The sequence below is a fragment of the Electrona antarctica genome (assembly GCF_951216825.1).
Source record: "Electrona antarctica genome assembly, chromosome: 20".
In the NCBI taxonomy this organism is placed as follows: domain Eukaryota; kingdom Metazoa; phylum Chordata; class Actinopteri; order Myctophiformes; family Myctophidae; genus Electrona; species Electrona antarctica.
In genome coordinates, this window is record NC_136801.1 from 18166157 (window position 1) to 18187556 (window position 21400).

General features: G+C 45.0%; 1 protein-coding gene across 1 annotated transcript in view; it reads right to left on the minus strand.

The window, feature by feature from the left end:
- Positions 1-1957: 1957 nt before the first annotated feature.
- The window catches only part of LOC306912890 (cadherin-18), a gene marked incomplete at both ends in the record, with an annotated part of 114942 nt that continues 95499 nt past the window's right edge, over positions 1958-21400 (minus strand). Inside the window, 2 exons of the mRNA XM_079489344.1 lie at positions 1958-2685; positions 12742-12996. Coding sequence (XP_079345470.1) covers positions 1958-2685; positions 12742-12996 — 983 coding nt within the window. The remainder of the gene's footprint in view (positions 2686-12741; positions 12997-21400) is intronic.

Below are 21400 nucleotides of genomic sequence, written 5' to 3' on the forward strand. Positions count from 1 at the left end.
CATAAATACTCTCTGTCACACGCACGCATGCACGCACGCACGCATGCATGCATGCACGCACGCACGTGCGACCCGTCGTTGCAAGACACACATCCGTGTGTTGCTGATATATATAGATAATCGTTCCGATGTTATCCTGCTGTTAATAACGTTAGTATGCGGCGTGTCGGGGAGAAGTCTTGCCCGTGTCCGTGTGGCTCCGCGACCCGTCCTTGCAAGACACACATCTGTGTGTTGCTGATATAGACAGATAATCGTTCTGATGTTATCCTGCTGTTCATAAACCACATTAACTTTGCAAATTACTTTAGTCTGTGCCGTGTCGGGGAGAAGTCTTCCCGTGCTGCCAGGGAACAGGGAGAACGTGTAATTCCAAAAGGGGAGGTGCGGTGCGGTGGTGGGTAAGGGGAATGTTGCACAGAAAACTGTGACCCATACATTAACCTGTGTCCCTCCCAACATGCATTTCACTGTGTCACACGTGATCTGCGGGGCGATGGCGATGGCGATGGTAGGAGTTGATTTTGGCGAAAATTAAGTAGATTAAGGTACTAGTGCAAGCAGTGACGTAGAGTCTGTGGGGGCCGGGGGGCCTTGGCCCCCATGAGGAATTGGACCAGGGATCTCGGCCCCCATGAGGAATTGGACCTGAATATATATATATATTCGCCTCGGTTCGTCCCGTTTGTACCGCACCAGGTCGCGCCGCGCCCGTTTGCGCAATTCTCATCTTGCATTGACTTTGTATGTAATCGCGCCGCTCTAACCATCCAAGTCTGGCACCTTAATACCTCTTTTTTCCTCGCTGTCCGGGGCGGGGGGTGGACCGCGTTGCCTATCCACTTGTACACATGCAGATCAGGCATTGAAATGCTAATTTGGGTGCTTGTTTTCACCTGCCAGATAGGTAAGGGTATGCAGTACTGTACTCTGCTTAGGCTACTTGTTCACAATGAAACCACCACCAGCAAGAACACCTTGGCTGGCAACAGCGATGCCAGCCTGCCGTTGAAACCTGCCGCCGACCCAGCGACAGAACACAGAACCTGCAAGGCGGACAGGACTAGCCTGCAATCATGGCATTTAAACATGCTCTTCTGTTTATAATCTAAACACTGTGACACGTTTAAAAAGTGTTACAAATACATGTTTAGAACCTAAACGCTTGGGTTTAGTGCGCATTGTGGCGCATGGTGTGTGGAGGCTCGCCGTGCACCTGTCAGCAGTCTTGCACTGTGCTAAGGAATTGCAATAAGATATCAACACAGATATTTGTTGATGTAAAATACGCTTTAAATGATCTATCATATTATGTTTAATTTAGTCCTGACTCGTGAGGATTTGCAACCGTATGATGAATATGAGCGAGCCTACTCATACATTCCTATGTGACTCTGCCAGCTGTTGTTTCTACCGATCTCAGCTACACATTAAGGTGAATTTGTGCTCAAGATCTTTACAGGGAACATTATCCCAGCTTTATACCACATATCCAAGCTCAATGGAAGAAAGGTGCACACTCTGTACGACATAATATCCACTCCTGTGGATTTCAGGACTTTATTGAGCAATAAAAAATATACACCAAGGAAAATACCATTTCCCTTTTCCCTTATAGTTGTGTCTCCCTTCCCCCAAATTCAATTGAATACTTCCAGAATGAACGACCCACAATCCAAAGTGACGACATGAAAAAAGAAAGAAAGAAGAAGAAGAACGAAACGGTCTGTCTGGTCAGCAGTCATTTAAGTTAGAACAACCATAACATCTCTGTTCCTCTTTTGTATGGTTTCATGTAAACTTGACGAAAAAAGATATTTCCCCCAGGTCTTTGTGTTTTTTTTCTCTTTTCTTTTAAAATAAAACTGGGTTTTGGTTTTGAACGGCATAAAAGGGTAAAAGGCGGTGGTGGGGCGGGGTGGGGGTGGGGAATCCAGTCACAAGTCGAATCACAGGCTCAGGGGGAGTCTGTTGCCAGACTATACAGTGGGGTCCCATATCTTTCTTCCTCAGTCGTCACATCCGAGTCTGCCTCATTCTCCACCCTGTATAGTTCCGCCAGTTTCTGGAACTGTGGCCCCCAGTCGTCCAGGTAGGTGTAATCCTGCTCTGAGTGCTGTTGCTCCTCCTGCGGCTGCTCCTGCGGCTGCTCCTGCGGCTGCTCCTGCCGCTGCTCCTGCTGCTCTGACATTCCAGGCGAGTCCAAGGAGCTGACGGAGCCCGCCGGCGAGCCCTGGCCCTCGTACGCGTAGGTCTGTAGTGAGTCGTAGGGCGGCCCGCTCGTGTCGGCGTCCGCCTCAACCAGTCTCTGCTCGACGAACTCACGCACGTCGACCTGGTCCATCGTGAGCTCGCCGTCCTCCGCCGGCACCACGCAGGAGGAGGAGGAGGGGCTGCCGGGGTTGCCTCTGCGCGGGCCATATTGCAGGGGCGGCGGAGGGCGAGGGCCGGCGCCACACCGGTGCCGCCTGGCGTCCGGGCGCACGTCCCGCCGGAACTTGAGCTGGTCCACCGAGCCGGTAGCGCCCGAGGGGTTGCGCAGCGCCACGATGTCGAAGGCCTCCGTGTCCTCCTCGCCGCCGCCTTCGTCGTCGTACGTCACCACGTTCTCCCGCACGTCCTCCTCAGAGACGATGAGGGGCTCCTTCCTGCCCCGCCGCAGTGTGATGAACAGGACCACGATGGCTGCAAGAGACAGCACACAATGAGACAAGAGACAGCACATAATGACACAAGAGACAGCACATAATGACACAAGAGACAGCACACAATGACACAAGAGACAGCACACAATGAGACCAGAGACAGCACACAATGAGACAAGAGACAGCACACAATGAGACAAGAGACAGCACACAATGAGACAAGAGACAGCACACAATGAGACAAGAGACAGCACACAATGAGCAGAGGAAGAGACAGCACACAATGAGACAAGAGACAGCACACAATGAGCAGAGGAAGAGACAGCACACAATGAGACAAGAGACAGCACACAATGAGCAGAGGAAGAGACAGCACACAATGAGCAGAGGAAGAGACAGCACACAATGAGCAGAGGAAGAGACAGCACACAATGAGCAGAGGAAGAGACAGCACACAATGAGTGGAGGAAGCATGTTGACCACTAGAAATTTGATCATACACATATAGCGCATCCAAAACCTTCACGGGGCGGCACTCTCGGCGCACGCACGCACACACGCACACACACACACACACACACACACACACACACACACACACACACACACACACACACACACACACACACACACACACACACACTTATGGAGTTGCTGTATAACCACCAGTATTGCAAAAAAAACATAGCATTTTTTTGCAATTCCAGAAAATTGACATAATCTTCAATGAACAAAACACGTTTGTAGTTCAGTAAAAACAAATGAAATGTCGATGACAATATGAGAGAGAGAGAAGAGAACAAGGGGCTTCTGTAAACCTCGGTAATGAAAACAACAACAAAACGCTTAGCTGAGCAACGCTGCATCATAATGTCAGAAGTGAATGTGGCTGCAATGCCCGGGATGATGGTACGTATGCTAATGCCACTCGCTGCATGTGCCTGTGTTGTTTGCTAATTCACAGCACATAACAGATTAACACGCTGCGCTTCGAAACAGCTATGCTAAACGAGCGGGGCACTGCATCCGCCGCTCTTTATTTTATGCGCATATTCATCACGCTTTCTGTCAGGACACCAAAGCTAACCGAGCATTGAGAAGTCGTAAATCAGCGATACACATGCGCTGTTCTTGGCATTCACAGCAACGGTTATCGAAATGCAGCACTGGCAGCGCTGATGAGAACACGCTCATTAGTGTCTTTGGATCTGGTGTAACATTGCATCACATCCAGCCAAAACATTGACACTTGAGAGGAAGACCATATGGCACACAGTGACAGCATACAGTGCTAATCATTGTACTCAAGTCCTCCATCCTCACACTCTGCTTTGGTTCTGTATATGCTGCATTTGGTGGTGTATAGTGGTTCCCAAACTTTTTCATGTCAAGGACCCCTAAATTGGCACAAATCAGCCTGCGGACCCCCATTTGAAAAGATATGCCAGGGACCCCCATGACAGAAGATTTTTTAGCAGTGATTCTCAACACGTTTCATTTCTGTTTAATTCCAGTTTGACATGAATTAGTCTACGGATGGCATTTCTATCTATGGCACCTGCATTCATATTATATAATCAATGTTGATTTAACTCTGAGAGTGTACAAATGGAACCAAATGGACCCTAACGTGTCCATTTGGTTCCATTTGTACACGGGTCCATTTGGTTCCATTTGTACACTCTCAGAGTTACAGACCCATAAGGGTCTGCGCGTTGTCGTTCACTTTCACTGTTCCTTTCACAAAGAAAGGCTTGGCGCCTGTAATACCAGATGGATATACTAAGCTCTCATTTCTGACTTCAACATGCCTCTCGTTCAAAATTTGAAGCGAGCAATCATCAGCGACTTATATCGTAATCTTAGCGAGGTAAGCAAGCAAAAATATGTCTCCCATCTTTTTGTACGGAACGGAAGGGGGGGGGGGGGGGGGGGGGGGGGGGGGTTACAGAGTAAAAGCAGCCATATCTTTAAGAAATCCCGGGGGCTGATTGTGTTAATCCATGATTACAGTACACACCTTTATTTCACCACAGTTTCACCACCATATAGATGTTCCCTTTGCATGCATTTCATCCTCATCTGTCCTGTACCGTTGCTGCAGATGGTGCTTTGTATAATCTATCTAAATTGCTTCTCAAACGAATTTGATTTATTTGGCCCATGAGCCTATGAGTCCCATCTGAAAATATATTGTGCCAGGGACCCTATACAAGATTTGTGATTCAAAAATGATACATTAAAACTTGATCTGAACCAACACACACACAAGGCTGCGGTAAACAGCTACATTCAATTTGTGCACAGAGTCTGTTTATCTCCCATTAGATGCCCCCTATATGCCCCAACTCTGCCACACCGCCATACAGTACTATATCATTTACCAGAGCAAATTATACTTATAGAGCGGCAAGCAGCTACTGAATCTTTTTCTTCCCCGATAAGTTGCTTGGTTGCAAAGTGTGCAGGAAAGCTGTCGGACAAGGTCAGTGGCCCACAGCTGTAGTGACATCAAGATGACATGATGTAGCCTAACGCAGGTGAGCGCTCGCCCAGCTTTGATGAGGAAACCCTGGAGCAGTTTTGGCAGCGGTGGGTGTAGTTTTATTGTCTGGTTCAGAGAGAGAGAGGAGGGAGGGAGATGTGATGGAGGAGAGGAAGACAGAGATACAGAGACAGTGATACAGGGACAACATTGGGGGAACGAGATGGAGAGAAGAGTTTGTGAATTATATGTATGTAGAGGTTAAGACCATAGCTTTCATGCTGTGTAGGCTACATGCAATATTGCCTTGAGCCTTAGTTTTTTGTTGGTATTGCCTTGTTTCATTTCATGAAATTCCCTTTGTGATCCTGTGACATGCTGTGGAGCGTGGAGACACCTAATTAAAACAAAGAAATAACATACACACACACTTTTCCCACATACATTTCTTTATAGGGATACACTGCTCGCTGTGGTTCTGTTAGGCCGGATTTCAAGGAAACTTTCCAGAGCTGAGGAGCTTCCAACAGCAAGAGATACAAAAAAGCAATCAATGGGAAACAAGTCAAGATGACAGCAAAGATACTGCTGAATTGAACCTCTCCAGGCCGTGTCCATGTGAGTGATGTGATGCATCTGACATGGAAGGCAATGTTCTCCCTGACACTGCTTTTTCCAAATCCCTCCCTTTTGTTAAAACACTTGCTTAATGCTTCCTTTCTCTGTCTCACACTCTCTCTGTGCTTGCTTCGTCCAGATCTCTCTCTCTCTCATTTTCCTTTTGAGCCACCATTAGCCTAAAATTTCCATTATTAAATGGATAGTTAGTAATACAGTATGATAGGGGGCACGGTGGCACAGTTGGTAGTGCTGTCGCCTCACAGCTAGAAGGTCCTGGGTTCGATTCCCGCTCGGGACGCTGTGGTGCTGGCGGCGTGTTTCCTCCTCCGCATCATCAGTGCCCATACCCGAAGGCGGGGTTGGCGAAAGGGCTTTTCTGTGTGGAGTTTGCATGTTCTCCCCGTGTCCCCTAGGGTAGGTACCCTCACAAAAACATGCAGTAATCCTGGTCTCTAAACTGCCTCCCCCTGGCCAGCCGGGGCGCCTGATGGAGGAGAAAGGAACTGGTTGTAATAACGTGTTCCTTCCACACGCTACGTCCAACCAGGGAAACTCCCCCCTGTCAGGTGTAAAGGAGCAACTTGGACACTCAGGCATGAAGGAAGCATGAGTTCAAGTCCGTTGCTCTCCCCATGTCCCCCATATATGGGGACTAGGTTGGTGGAGGGTGTGTAGAGCCCAGGATCACATTAGATAATTGACACAGGGGTGAAAAATAGGTTACAAAATTAAAAAAATTATAAAAGAAAAGTAATACAGTATGTATTTCCTAGGATGGCAGGGGAAATGGAGCACTCTTTTTGGTTCATGTGCAAGTGCATTTTTTAAATTACTTTAAAACAAGATAGATATTGCGTATCATTCGGAAATTGCCTATAAACATACTGTCTTACATACTGTCAACATACTTGTAATGATATTGTAGTATTTTACATGGAATATGTAGGGTTTTCATGTTGCCATATGGCAACCGTTTTGGAAAAGTAATTGCAATGCATGTATCTATTTATTTCTTTTTTGAACCTGTCTTTATAAGGATTGCTATGTTGGATCGGTTTAAACCACATTGTTTCTGGATGGGGCAGCAACATCTCCACTGCAATTTCGGGGTCAAGTAGAATTTCTATGTTCTGTAATATTTCTCATCTTCCACTTTCCACTATTTAATTTCATACTGTCTCAATACTCGACCTGTCCCTCTTTCCATCATTGTGGTCTATCATCCCCCAGGTCCACTCGGGGACTTCTTTGAAGAGCTGAATTCACTTATCGGCTCCTTCCCAGAAGATGACACTCCTGTCATTCTACTGGGTGACTAAAACCTACAGCACCTGCAGAAGATATATATCTTCAAGTTACTTCTCTTCCTCGTCCTCATTCGACCTCTCCTTACTGCATTCTCCTCCTATACCCATAGAGCTGCTAATGCAATGGACCCTGTGCTCTCTAAAGCGGACAATTACCAAGGCTGACAAGATCTGCACGTGAAAAAACAACACAACAAATCCAACCCCGTCCGATCTAATTATTTGGAAAATATTTTTTTCTCTGCTTTTTGTTTTTATGACGAGAGAGCATTGAGCAAGCTATATTCAATGCCGTTAAAGTCAAAGAACGGAGGGTCGCGGAGACACGCTTAGTTCTTTTGATAGAAGCAGAGACACTCCGTCTTTTGCGACACTTTGTGTGTTGATCGAGAGAAAGACTATGGGCTCCATTTTCGTTCGATCTTTCTAAATACACTGTTTGGGGATTTAGCAGTGGGGGAGGGGTGTTCCCCCACTAAAGTTGGTATTTTGGTTATTTTGGTCTAAATCCCTAATTATGCATAGGTGTGGTTTTGGGCGTTAGAATAATTAAACCAATCACCAGTCCACGTGCCATTGCCTTTAAGAGATCCCACATCCGTTGCTCGTTATGAACAGTTCTGTATTGCTGCATAGCCTTACGGTCTATAGCCCAAAGCAGAGTGGTGTGCTGCTGCCTTGAAGTCTCACTTGTGATGCACCCTGCTCCCCCCTGTGCCGCTTTTCTCTTTTTTTCCCACCCCGCACAGAGCCAAGAACAATTTCAAAGTTCTATGTAAACTATGAAATTAGGGCTTTCATTTGGTATATAGATCGAGCGTGTAGGCCGTCTCTACGGAACGGTATGAAGCGAAAAGGAAAGTTCTGTAAATCGGATTAAACCCCATTTGCTGCACTACGGGGTGATGAACTAAACGAGCAAATGGAATCGCGCACGCCGCAAAATGCCTGGCACAAATAACTTCTTTGACTATACAATTATATAAACACAATGGACACGAGGAAGTGGCAGGCACTCACTTCTGCTGATTTATTATAGGACAATTACAAAGAGATGCAATAGGAGTATAAGGAGAGATGAGGCAGCCTGACTCTGTGCCTGGACATCTCCATTGACTCCACTATCGCCTTCCCATGTGACCAAAATTGCAATTTAGGGGAAAGCGTGCCAACACGCCCATGACCACACCTCTAGGCGCAAATACCGCTGTCGGCAAAATAGATAGCGGGACCAAAATACCATTAAGGGACAGAGCAAGCTCGTATACTCCTATACTCGCAGCGGCTGAATTGTGGGCCACGTCGCGGGAAACGGCGGCGACAAAAATGGAGCCCTTCATCTCAAAAGGTCCACATGGTAGTCATCGCTGGTAGTCACTGCTGAGCAGTACTTAAAGACTTGAAAACATTCGTGAGAAACAGAGCACACGATCTTCATGGCAACGTGTGTCATCAAACACCATTCTGATGAAAATACAGAGTTAGTCTCTCACATCTCATCATCATCATCATCTGTGTCACAATTCTGCTGGAGTGAAGGCTGTTTCAGTGCCGCTCTTAACCCATTTTGGGCAATATGTTATACTTTAGCTATTGAAAAATAGCAGATCTACAAGCTCATAGCACGGCACAGAGTGCCGCGCTACGAGCTTGTAGGTCTGCTATTTTTGAAAAATCGTGAAAATGTGGCGCAAATCTTTGAATATTCTTTCAGGGCGAACGTTTTTAACTCAAATCTTTGATTCTGGGGGGTCCCTGGAACAACATATTTTCAGATGGGGGTCGGTGGCCAATTTATAATTTTTGGGGTCCTTGACATGAAATAGTTTGAGAACCACTGACATAGAAACATAGGTTTTTCAGAAAAATGTTAGGATTTAGAAGCCTTTTTTTTTTAATCGATCTCAGTCCAAAATGGGTTAAATAAATAAACAGACTGCCAGTGCCAAACAAATCCTTGGCAGTTGAAAACAATGCCTAATTGAATATTTCACCATCCCAAAAATGATTTATTGCGTTTGGCGAGAATGTTCCACACTCAATATGAGGTTGCACTGGTAGCATTAACTTTAACAACCCGAGTCAAAGAAACAGATGGTGTTTGATGGCAGATATTTCAGTTCATTCAAATTGTCTTTTTGGTATTCAACTTTCTCTTTTTGACTCAGAGATTTTGTCAAATGATTCGTGGTTTGTCATTGAGTGACACTCCAAGTTCCGCTTCTTTGCCATCACTATGCATATGTTGCTAATGAGACAAATATTTTCATTCAAAATGACAAAAAAGTAATTATCCTCCCAATCTGCATGGAAATGATGTGTTGTCTTCTGTCTCTTGGCATCACTTCGCGCATTCCTTCTCAATACTGTTGTCTCGTCTCATTAGCTGTGGTTTAAAAGTAGTAGCCGAGTGTTAGAGATGCGCGGATCCAACCAAATTTGTTATTATATTGAATGTTATCCTATGTATAGATCCGCACAGACCAAATCGTTTTTTTGAGTGGTGCAACCACTCCCTTACGGAGCTATGTGTGTGGCTGGGTAGCTGGCTGGGTGGGTGTCTGGGTATGAGCACGAAAACAACATGGTTTTTCACCACCTGTGCGCAACCTAACACACACACAAACACACACGCACATATTAACTGTATATATGATGCTTTCGGTGCTAGTACAGTACAGTACAGTACAGTACAGTACAGTACAGTACAGTACAGTACAGTACAGTACAGTACAGTACAGTACAGTACAGTACAGTACAGGGACCACCGCACGGTAACTCTGTCATTTTTCAACCATTTCGGACGCTTATTTTTGTCGTGCAGTGCTCAAATCTACAGAGGCCGCTCTAACCGTACTGTAGGGCAGGCAATGGTATTCTACATGGATAAGTACAGTCGTGTAAAGTAACTATAGGTTAGAAGTACTATAAGTACTGTACTTATGTACATTGTTTAGGTATATTGTATAAGCCAAATAAGAGCAACAGAGGAGCAGGTGTTTGAACAATAATGTGCTTGCTGCATTCAATTCACCGGAGACGTAGGTCTATAGCCTACAACAAGGTATCCCCGATGAAAAGGACATTTCTTCCATGTGTGCACCTTAACCCGATTATATCTGATATGTTATTTCTGTGCATGAAATTGGCGGGCAATTTCATGTCATATTATGGTTTAAACTTGAAGCCGTGCTGGTCAGTTAGTATTGAGATTCAAGTCAGAACAGCTCCGCTGCAGCTAATTGAGTTGACCCAGTTTCACGTCTTTTGCTATAGTGATGTAATCAATTAATCATTTGGGACCCATAGAGCTATAATATATCGGGTCTCGCCCCTCATAAAGTATGCACACACACACACACACACACACACACACACACACACACACACACACACACACACACACACACACACACACACACACACAGGAGGGGACGCGAGTTGAAAGAAACCTCTCTCTCTCTCTCGCATTAAGTCGCATGCATCGCATGCATTCATGATGTAGGCTTCGTCATAACTTTGCGTGGTTGCATGCTTAAAATGAACAGATCTAAAAGCTTACATCCTGTACCATACCGTACATACTAGGGGGTGTAACGATATAGTAACTGCATCAAAAAATCTATTTTAATTTCAAGAATCGAAGTATATCGAAATGAAAACAGCAACATTGACTATGTATCTTATCGTATCGTTTTGCAATGGAAATAATCGGTATCGAATCGTTTTGCTATACATTGAATCAATACTACATTTTTGTGCGAGGTATTTCGCACAAAAAAAAAATGAAAAAGAGGGGGTTAATTACTTAATTTAAAATAATGTCAATGTATTTTAAATAGTTACTGTATCGATCTCAAATCATTGAATCGTATTGTCATAATGAACCAATATCGTCCATGTATCGTATTGTGGTATCGTATCACTGTTAAAATGTATCGTTACACCCCTAGTACATACCATTCCGTGTCGATAACATCTGTTATTTTTGGGCATGTGAATTGTGAACCCTGCCATAAAATTTGCGCTGCGCCTCCTAGGATGCGGGTCTAGTGGTCTACTATTAAAATCAGCTGACAGCTGTCATATCAATAGTGATCCCGTAAAAAAGACATGCTTTTAGAACTAATAATTAATGCAACCTCACAACTGCTGACGCCCGACGGCTATTTTGGCCATCTTCCTATATTTGGTCCTCCATAAAGTCTGAATGCGTTCACACCAGTAACGAACCGCTGTTCGTTTGGAAGCGAACCGAGTTCGACATTTTTTGGCGGACCATGGTTCGTTTCTTTGATCCGCACCAGAGTTCGGATGCACGTTCACACCAGCCGAACCAAAGGGGTAAATGGACCATGGTTTGTTTTAAACGAACCAAACAGCCCCGGTGAAAGCGCCCTACTACTACAATTTCACTCACCACTGGCTCTCTCACCAATGTGGTAACCTAGGACTGTATCCATGGTAGCGGCAAGCCCTCCGTCTTCGATCACTTTCTCATGTCGCAACCTTTGCATTATGACATTGCACATAATAGGCGGCAAATTTGTGCCTGATGGAGAAAAAAAAGGAGATGTGCTTTTTAAAAGCTATAATATAGATCTATAACTTGTACTTAATATTTTCCCCATAATTTCACCCACCCTAATCCAATCCGCTATTAATTCCTATATAAATGTGTATGACCCAAATCCACCACATCTGCATATTAAACAGGTAATGTTTATTTCCAATGTGCCACTCTCCTCATATGATTCGCTGGGGTTCACAAACCAACCAGCAAACCAGAGCATGATTGCCAACAGCAGACTCTATGTGTCCTCCCGTTGAGGGCTCATCACTCGGATACAACAGAAGTGACAACAACACACAGAAATGTGCGGGGAGGAAAGAATTGGCATAATGACTACATTGGGGAGAAAAGGGGGTGAAAAGCAAAAATGATGAAACACAAAAAAAAGAGTAACTAAATAACAGCAGATGGTCTGAATGATTGTCTTTTTGTATGGGCTTTCAAAATTGCTCCACGATAGCCAGAAAAGCCTGTTAAGATCAGCGGGTCGATCTTAAGCCTGGTTCAGACCAATGATTTGCGACGCTGCGAAATGGTTTTAGAATGCTGCAGAGAAAACTCTGAGCAGTAAGAATCACCCTCTTGCAGTCTGGATGACAGCCGATGATTGAGTTGCATGACATTCAACTTGTCAAATCTCAAGCAAGAAGTTACACAAACACACACACGCAAGAACAAAATAAAAACAACATATTTTGCACCTGCCGTGTAAATCCACGCAGCTGAAGAGGGAATCACATGCTTTTGATAGAGGAGCACTGTGAAATGTACCTTGTTTAACACTTATGATGCTGCCAGAGTTCTTCAGAATAAAGGCGCTAGAGTGCCAAGCAGATGGGCAGATTTGACTCTGAAAAACCCCACCTTCCATTCCCCCCCCCCCAAAAAACGGGAGGTATAATTAAGCAATATTACACGAGAGGGTGTTCTTTATCGTCATTAATGCACATGCAGGAGTTTTTTTAAATAATCTGGGGACCGCCCAAAATAATTTGGCGACCCACCCCCCGAGGGGTCATGACCCCCAGGTTGAGAACCCCTTGTCTATGACACGACCCGATAATGACAGCACACCACCACACAACATGCCACATATATTATGCCACCTACACAGCAAGATGACGATGCACAGCAGGATGGCGATGAGGGCCCCCGTGCTGAGGCCCGCCGACGACAAGAAGGCCTCGCCCTGGCACGTGCGTGCCCTCAGGTGGTTCCCGCGGCACGGGCACACGCGCAGGGTGAGCGTGCTGGTGCCGCTGAGCGACGGCTCGCCGCCGTCCCACACCACGATGGGCAGCTGGTACAGCTCCTGGCTCAGGTGGTTGAAGCGCCGGCGCCGCGCGATGATGCTGGCCGTGCTGTCTGCGAAGCCAGAGAAGAAACAGAACACACGGGACCGGTGTTAAAGGAGCCTTCAGTGATTTGGGTGATTTGGAAAACCCCCCGGTCCACCCTCGGTAACAAGATGTGCACACGCTCTACAGTGGGGGGAAGTGCAACAGGCCAACAGCACGCACACCAAGGCCCGCCTCTGCTCGATCATGATTGGCGGAAGGCCCCTCTCATCCTGATTGGATGAAGACTTGGCCACCTAGCCAAAAACAAAAGGAGGAGGTTTTTTTACCCCACTGGGGACAGGGAGGAACTCCTTATAAGGTCAGCACACTCTATAGTAAGGAGGATTATCACAACAAAACAAAAAAAGAAGTGATATTTCAATTAAGTGAATTCACTGGAATATACCTTTAACTCTGTCAACTAAAGCTAGCGCGAATAAATGTTCGTCGACCACCCTTTTCACAGACGAAAAACAAAACTAAAATAAAAACTAAGCTATGATGACTAAAACTAAGACTTACTATATTGTCAATGAATAAAAAGAGATCCAGTAGAACTAAGACAAGACATTTTATGTTTGGTTGCGCTTGGGTGTTGTGAGCAATATTTTCAGCATACAATCATAAAATAAGGATGATTTTAGTTGACTAAAACTAGACAAAAAAATTCAGGTGACTGAATTTGTGGCTAAATTCAAAAGACTGTGATCAAAACTAAATCAACATTTGCTGTCAAAATTAACACTGTCATGTATGTCTGTCTGCCTTCCTGCCTGCCGTGGATGTGTTCTTGGATGCATTTAGGGGGGCTGAGCGAGTGCACGCAATGTGTAAGGCCTCACAATGAGCATGGCTAGAAAACAGACATGGGGTATTGCGTAACTATGAAATATTGATGTTCCTGTTGATGTTCAAAGTTCAAAGTAACTCATTCACTGTCTGAATACTGAAAAGCATTGTTACCTTTTATTCTACCACTTACTGTATGGACGACAATGGACAGCTGCCATCCTTCAAGAAAATAAAAGCAGGACAGAAAACAAAACGTTTTTCTTTTCTCCAGCCCCCAGCTTTTCTCTATAGATTTATGTATACCAAATAAGCTATGTTGCTGGGTTGTTCCCATCGCAAGTTGACCAGGTATCTGTTCTCACTCCTGATGAGTGCTAGCTAACAAAAAAAAGTATAACTTTCCCCCCTCAGTGTTTAGAATTAGCTAGACTTGAACTCACCTATGCTTTTTGAGTGGTGTAAACCACTCCTACAACTGGCTTTGTTAGTTTACGTGTCTGTCTGTTTGTCTGTCTGTCTGTTCGTACCAAAAAATGAGCATGGTTGCTATGGTCACCCAGTTCACACGGGTGTGATTTCATTACGTCAGACATTACGTCAGACCACAGCTGATCAGTCTATATAAGACCTTACACCACTCAGTTCACACGGGTGTGCTTTTTATGGCATAGGCAGCTCCCGGCGGATGCCGGGAGAAACTAGGCACAGCTGCTGGACATGAGACAAATTCATTAGAGCGACAGAGAGAGGAGTGTGTGTGTGTGTGTGTGTGTGTGTGTGTGTGTGTGTGTGTGTGTGTGTGTGTGTGTGTGTGTGTGTGTGTGTGCGTGTGCGTGTGCGTGTGCGTGTGCGCGTGTGCGTGTGCGTGCGTGTGTCAATTTAACAAAGGTGCAGACGATCAGAAATCAGCAGAGAGTTAGCGACGTTTGAGGCTAAGGGCCGATTCATACTCCTATTTTACCGCTGTTTCGGCGCTGTAGTGCCGAAATGATTTCGGCTCGTCAGAAATTTCCAGTAGCACCGAAGAGCCGACTTTAGGATGGTACCCGCCCCCCCGAACCTCAAATGACGTCACATTGTAGGCTCTACAGAGCCGAACCGACTTTTATTCGGCTCTAAAATAGGAGTATGAATCGCGCCTAAGAATTAAGGTGGTTGCACACTGGACGCGTTTTTCGGAAAACCGATGGAGAAACGCCGCAAAAAATCCGAAAATCGCGCCCGGTGTGTAGGGACCTTTAGCAGACGCTCTTAATCTAGAGCGATTTACAGTAAGCAAGAACAACACATGGTAATACTCAAAAATACATAAAAAATAGTGATCAAGAATCATACGTAAGCTAAGAAATAACATCCGTCTAACAGTGGAATATCTATACTGTATAATGAAACTATGCGTATATGTCTACATAAAATGCTATTTAAATTACATAAGTTGAGCCTTTGCAAACGCCTGTAAGGTATTCGAGGCTAGAGCAAGATGGCACATGGCAGTAGTTCAAGTTCTACTGTAAACTTGTATTGAATATGCCAGCAACTCTCACAGACTGTGATATGAAGAAAAGAAAGGGGATTTGTATAGGGAAATTAAGCCTTTGCCTTTTCTCCGCCTAGACTCTCCAAGGACTGAATTTTAAGGTTTGAGTTCTTTGAAGTTCTTTTGTTGACATACCACTGCTCTTGCTTCAATCTATTCTCCTCAAACATCTCCCGCATGTTTAAACTGAGGCGAATACACAGAAGGAAGTTGTTACAGCGAACACAGTCCAAACTTTATACTTTGAGAGCTTTGTTGTTGAATACCGTCAGCGAACAGGGTTCTGGTATTCCTTTTGTACACCTTTGTTCCTCCATGCGGACCTAAACCATAACCATAACCAGTTCTTATATGAGCAGCGTCCTAGCGATGCCAAAAAGCATTCGGGCCTCAAAATTGCTTGCCGAACCAAGGGAGGTTTGGAGAGGATGAGAGAGTTTTACATTGCGTCAGAACTCTGCTCTGAGTTCTGAATGCTAGACCCTCGCCCACTCACATTCTGTCTGGATCTCTGCTGTTTATTTTTCAGCAAGCTCTCTGACGTGCTTTGACATAATATTTGTCTGGGAGATTTTGCCATTTCTGCTGACAGACACTGTGTGCCATTTCTCTCTATTAATGTGCTAATTACCATCTTGTTTGCATGTGTTTGATGTAATATCTCTGCTGTCGGGAAGAAACCACTTAACTCCAAAATGTTCATTTTTCAGGAAATATATATTTATTTATTTTTTTCAGGAAATTAAGAAAACCTTATATTTTTTTTAAAACAAAGCAATACTGCCTCATCAAAGTTGGTGTTGTGACTTTATATATTGTCAATTACTTCCATGAGAAGGGGAGAGGTGGTGGAGTTAGCTGTTTTAGCAGACAGTTTGAGGGTCCAATCGAGTTAAGAGGTTTTGTCCCATTAAGCGCTTTTTGTTACTTTTCATAATCATTTCAAAGTTAAGAGTTAGGCGGTTTCCTCCCGACAGCAACGATATATTACATTTATATTAAGTTACTAGCTTCCTTATGCTTATCGTAATATTTGAAAAATGTCAATTATTTGTACTGTAAATGTGTATACTGTCTAATGCTCCCCCGCCAACCTCACCAAGACAGATTCTTTCATGTGCAAACACATGCATTTTGATCTCTGATTCTGTTTCTATACTCCCAGCCTGTCTGAAGCCAGCACATTTCTCAGCTCCCTTACGCTTCTCTGTCCACCACAGCTAATTAATTTCCACTGTGGTTATTTCGAATATCACAGCTCTGTAAATGAACAGTTCACCCTGAGCTTCCGCACATAAGCTGCTGTCAAATCACAATGCCACCCAGGAAAATAGAGAGATATACATTTTAAAAAGGCAGGGAAAAAGCAAATGCAAGGAGTGGAGAGAGAGAGAGAGAGACTTTTTTTTGACTTTTTATAAAACCTTTTTATTTACAAACTAAAAAAGAACAGCAAACGCTTTGCTTGTTTTCAGTCAAACATTCATATACCAATGGCAATTAGCATAAAACTCGAAACAAAACAAAACATCATTATTCATAAACAAAAACCATTGCTGCAACAAACCAATGCAGAGGGTTCAGCCAGTGACATGCTGCTGTCGCCCCTGACCCCCCCCCTATACGCCGAGTCCTCCTCCACACCCAGCCCGTCTCTGGACACAACACAACAGTACAGTACAAGTCCACTTTCCTCTCCCCTCCTGTGATTCTCACGTTCAGTATCTTTCATAGACAGTTTTTTGCTGCACAGTTCTGGGGAAACAACAACCCACACGGCGAGATGATATCAGCCCCAGCAGATCAGCTATTGCTCCTTCATCCACCAAGCTTTGACCAGCTACATCCACCAGTTCCACCATGACCACTGTCACACAGGCTGTGAGTGAGCCTCGATGTTGGACTGTGATGAAGGTCCATCCTGGCCCTTCCAACCAGAGGTCCGTCTGAGAATCAGAGTCTACGCGTAGCACTCGTAGCGGGCTACAGCCGCTCCACCATTGTCCAGTCAACCAAAGCCAACCCACCTCACAAGTGGCTGGCTGTATCATTGTCCAGTTCATCTTCATGTCCATTAAAGACAAAACCAAATGCGAAAGAGGACCCAGCGCACAGAAGGAACCCAGCGGCACCACCACCATCACCATTCTAACTCCGCATCAACCCTCTGCACCAGTTTCTTCACTCTGAAAATCTCTTGCCTGGTAAAGCATACTCCTTCTGTTAACTTCATGTTTTGCCTGGCAGCCTTCACAAAACCCTTACTATCTGGGAAGTACTTTTCAACATCGATCAGTCTCTTGTTTTTTGTTTTCTGCAAAAAACGTTTCATTTCTGACACCCCATAGACATTTTTCTTTTTTACACATGTTTCATCATCGCTCACCCAACCACAAGTACTATCGTCTGAATTGAGTTCTCTTTCCCCCTCGGTCACTTTTTTTGCTTTTGTCCCATTTGAACCTTTTGCCTTTCTTTTCTGCCCCACCACCTTCACCCCTTCCTCCTCAGCCCCCATCTCCATGTCAGCTACTTTAGCCCCTCCCTCCTCCACTTGACTGACAGGAGGACTACTGTCCTCTTGGGAACTTGTGTCAGCCACAGGTTCAGCATTAACCATTTCTCCTTCACCTCCACCGTTTTCCTGCTGGCTATTTTCTTTTTCCCCTTCATCTTCACCTGTTTGCTCAGTCCCCCCCCCATCTTTATTGACATTCTCTGCCAACAAACCGGGTTCAGCATTTACTCCTTCATCCTCACCCACCTGCCCAGCCCCAGTACCATCCCCATTAACGTTTCCCATCTCCTTTTCAACATTTTTTCCCCAGGGATTACTCCCCCTCCCCCCCCCTGGTAGCATTGCTTGTCCCCTCGCCAGAGTCAACAACCCTCTCTGGACAGGACCTTATCAAGTGCCCTTCCACCCCACAGCCAAAGCACTTCATATTCTCGGTTGTAGCAAATAAAGTGTATTCAAAATTGTCGACTTTGATCTTAAAGCCTGTAATCAGCTCTTTACTCCTGTTTCTCAAAATCATGAACAGCATTCTCCTGTGAGAAACAACATGTCGCAACTCAGGTGATTTACACCCTGACGGGAGCTTTTTAACCGGCGACACCACCTTCCCAAACTTGGTCAACTCTCTCACTATCAGTTCATCATCAATGAATGGGGGGACGTTTGACAGAAACACTTTGCTCGATGGCATTGCGAGTGGCGTTACTTTCACAAGCGTGCCCTTTATCTCAACGCCCCTCTCGATCACAGCGTTTGCTTTATTCATCCCATCGACAAATATCACAACGCCACCATTCATCCTGGCAGCAGATTTAACGCTAGCGGGTCCGACTACTTTTGCGACCGCTAAACTGCAGTCCTCTACAGAACACGGGAAAGCTGGCGAGATCTTAAAACCATGCTTCCTTGTGAGAGTTGTGAAAGCCATGGCGACGGCGACAGCCGACAGCGCGTAGCAAACACAAAACCACCAACAGCAGTTTAAACACTAGACCAGTGCAAAAACCGCAAAACCCAACACTAGCGAGATAGAAAGAAAAGCAAGCATAGACAGAGTATAGATAGACCAAACACTCACTCCGTAACCTCACTCCGCACCACGCTCCTCACTAACACATATCCGCACGAGAGAGAGAGAGAGAGAGAGAGAGAGAGAGAGAGAGAGAGAGAGAGAGAGAGAGAGAGAGAGAGAGAGAGAGAGAGAGAGAGAGAGAGAGAGAGAGAGAGAGAGAGAGAGAGAGAGAGAGAGAGAGAGAGAGAGAGAGAGAGAGTGAGCGAGGTATATGATGGAAAGATTCAGTGGATTATAGGAAGGAACACAATGAAACAACACATAAAGCCCATCAACATACCACAAATAGTATTTTTCCATTTTAATTTCAATTGGATCATTCAGATTCATTCATCCATCCATTCATCCATTCATTCATTATTTACCACATTGCCATCACAAGATCATAGAATACATAATTATACAAAGATACATAATTAAGAGGCTGCGATAGCAGCTATAGCTATTCCTTTCTCCCTGCTGGACCTGTCATTTACTAGAAAGTAGACACAGTGGATTGGTAAACACCCTTCAAACAGACATGCTGCAAACAGACAGAGAGAATACACACGCACCTTTAAGTTTGGTATAGTAAAAGTAGTGAAATAAACAACTTATAATGTGACACCTCATGGAAGTTGAGTGGCGTAGTCTGGGTTGTTAGGAAGTGAAAACTGCTCAGTCACTGAAATACTAGTTAATTCATCTTCATAACAAACTGCTTGGTTGATTCGTATACTAGGCTGTGTTGTGACAGGATATATATATATATACTGTCAATATATACTGTGTACTACTAGGCTGTATTATGTTGCAACCGGAAGGATGCAGCATACGTATACAGGCTGTGTATGTCTGTGCTGTTGCTGAGTAGTGACAGAGAACAGTGTATAGTATGTGGCTCTTCGTCAGCTCACTTTCTTTCATTTTTAAGTGGTGCAACCACTTCCTTAAGTAGCTTTGTGTGTGCCTGGTTGGCTGGCTGGGTGGCTGCCTGGCTACCTGTGTCTGAGCAGGGAAATTGCATTTGGTCACTGTTGTGCAGCCTAACACACACACACACACACACACACACACACACACACACACACACACACAGGTGTATCAGTACAGTACAGTACAGTACAGTACAGTACAGTACAGTACAGTACAGTACAGTACAGTACAGTACAGTACAGTACAGTACAGTACATATATGTTCATGACTGGCATGGTGGCAAAGAATGTCTCTATGTAGGCCCTTTCTTTCTTTCTTTCTTTCTTTCTTTCTTTCTTTCTTTCTTTCTTTCTTTCTTGTTTTCTTTCTTTCTTTCTTTCTTTCTTTCTTTCTTTCTTTCTTTCTTTCTTTCTTTCTTTACCCCCATACAGTACTCATCTGGCCCACCTGCTGTGAGCCTCCCCTTAGGGCCTCCAAGGCAATTCCTGGCCATAATCGGCATCACGAGCGAGCAAACATGGCCCCCTTTGACGTTTGGTAGTGAGCTGGCCATGCGCCGCCACACCACAGCCTCACAGAGCAGCCCGGAATCTAATTCCAGTAATGAAACTCTATATAATGCTCCACAGTCCAGGATCAGGATATATTGGACAGAACCACCTACAGCCATAGCTACAGCTACAGCACATTGTATATAGCACGATGATAGAGAGAGAGAGAGAGAGAGAGAGACTCAGATGACTAACTCTTGGTCTGATGTAACTTCTCATAGTGAGATGTCAGGCAGACAGCTGGTGTTTCTCGTACATGTACACAAATCCTCAGATAATGCGGCACAATAGTTGAACCCAGAAAGGGTGGGCGGGAGCAAAGCCCATCTTTTTATTACCAGTGAATGGGCATGTTTCCCTCCCCTCTCCCTTTTTCCATCTCCTTTTAGTCATACTCTCAACTGAGAAAATAAAAAGAAAGAAAATATAACACGTCAGCGGCACCGTGCTGTCGTACTGCGGCTGCTCTGAGACTTGTACCTTCCCACTCCAATCGCTTGCTCCCATCTGCGAATAATTAGAATGATCGACAGTTGGAATGACAAGACGTACTTCAAGCTTTATTAACTTGGCCTCCGTATCACCATATCAGCAAGCAGGTGCATGGGCGGGCGAGCTAGAGCAGGAGAGGCGAAAGGGGGCTTGTTGATTGAGGGAGGGAAGGAAGGAAGGAAGGACAATTTGACAAGGAGGGGCAGATATGCAAATAACTAGCCGAGAGGAGACATGGGCAATGAAGGAGGGCAGAGTGTGCGTGCGTACGTGTTTGCGTGTGCACGTGTGTGTCGGGGGGGTGGGGGGAGATGTAGAGGAGGAGAGAGAGAGAGACTGAGCCGATGTGTGTGGGGGGAAAAAAGGGAAGGAGAGAGAGAGAGAGAGAGAGAGAGAGTTGAAAGGAAAGACAGAAGCTGACACTGCAGTGTTTCTCTCTTCTATCATGGATATGTCAAATTGGACCACATTTCGGGTATCCAGGTATCCAGAGACCACTGAAACTGAATCTGCGACCACGCATTTTGTAGTCGCATACTAGAGAGAGAGAG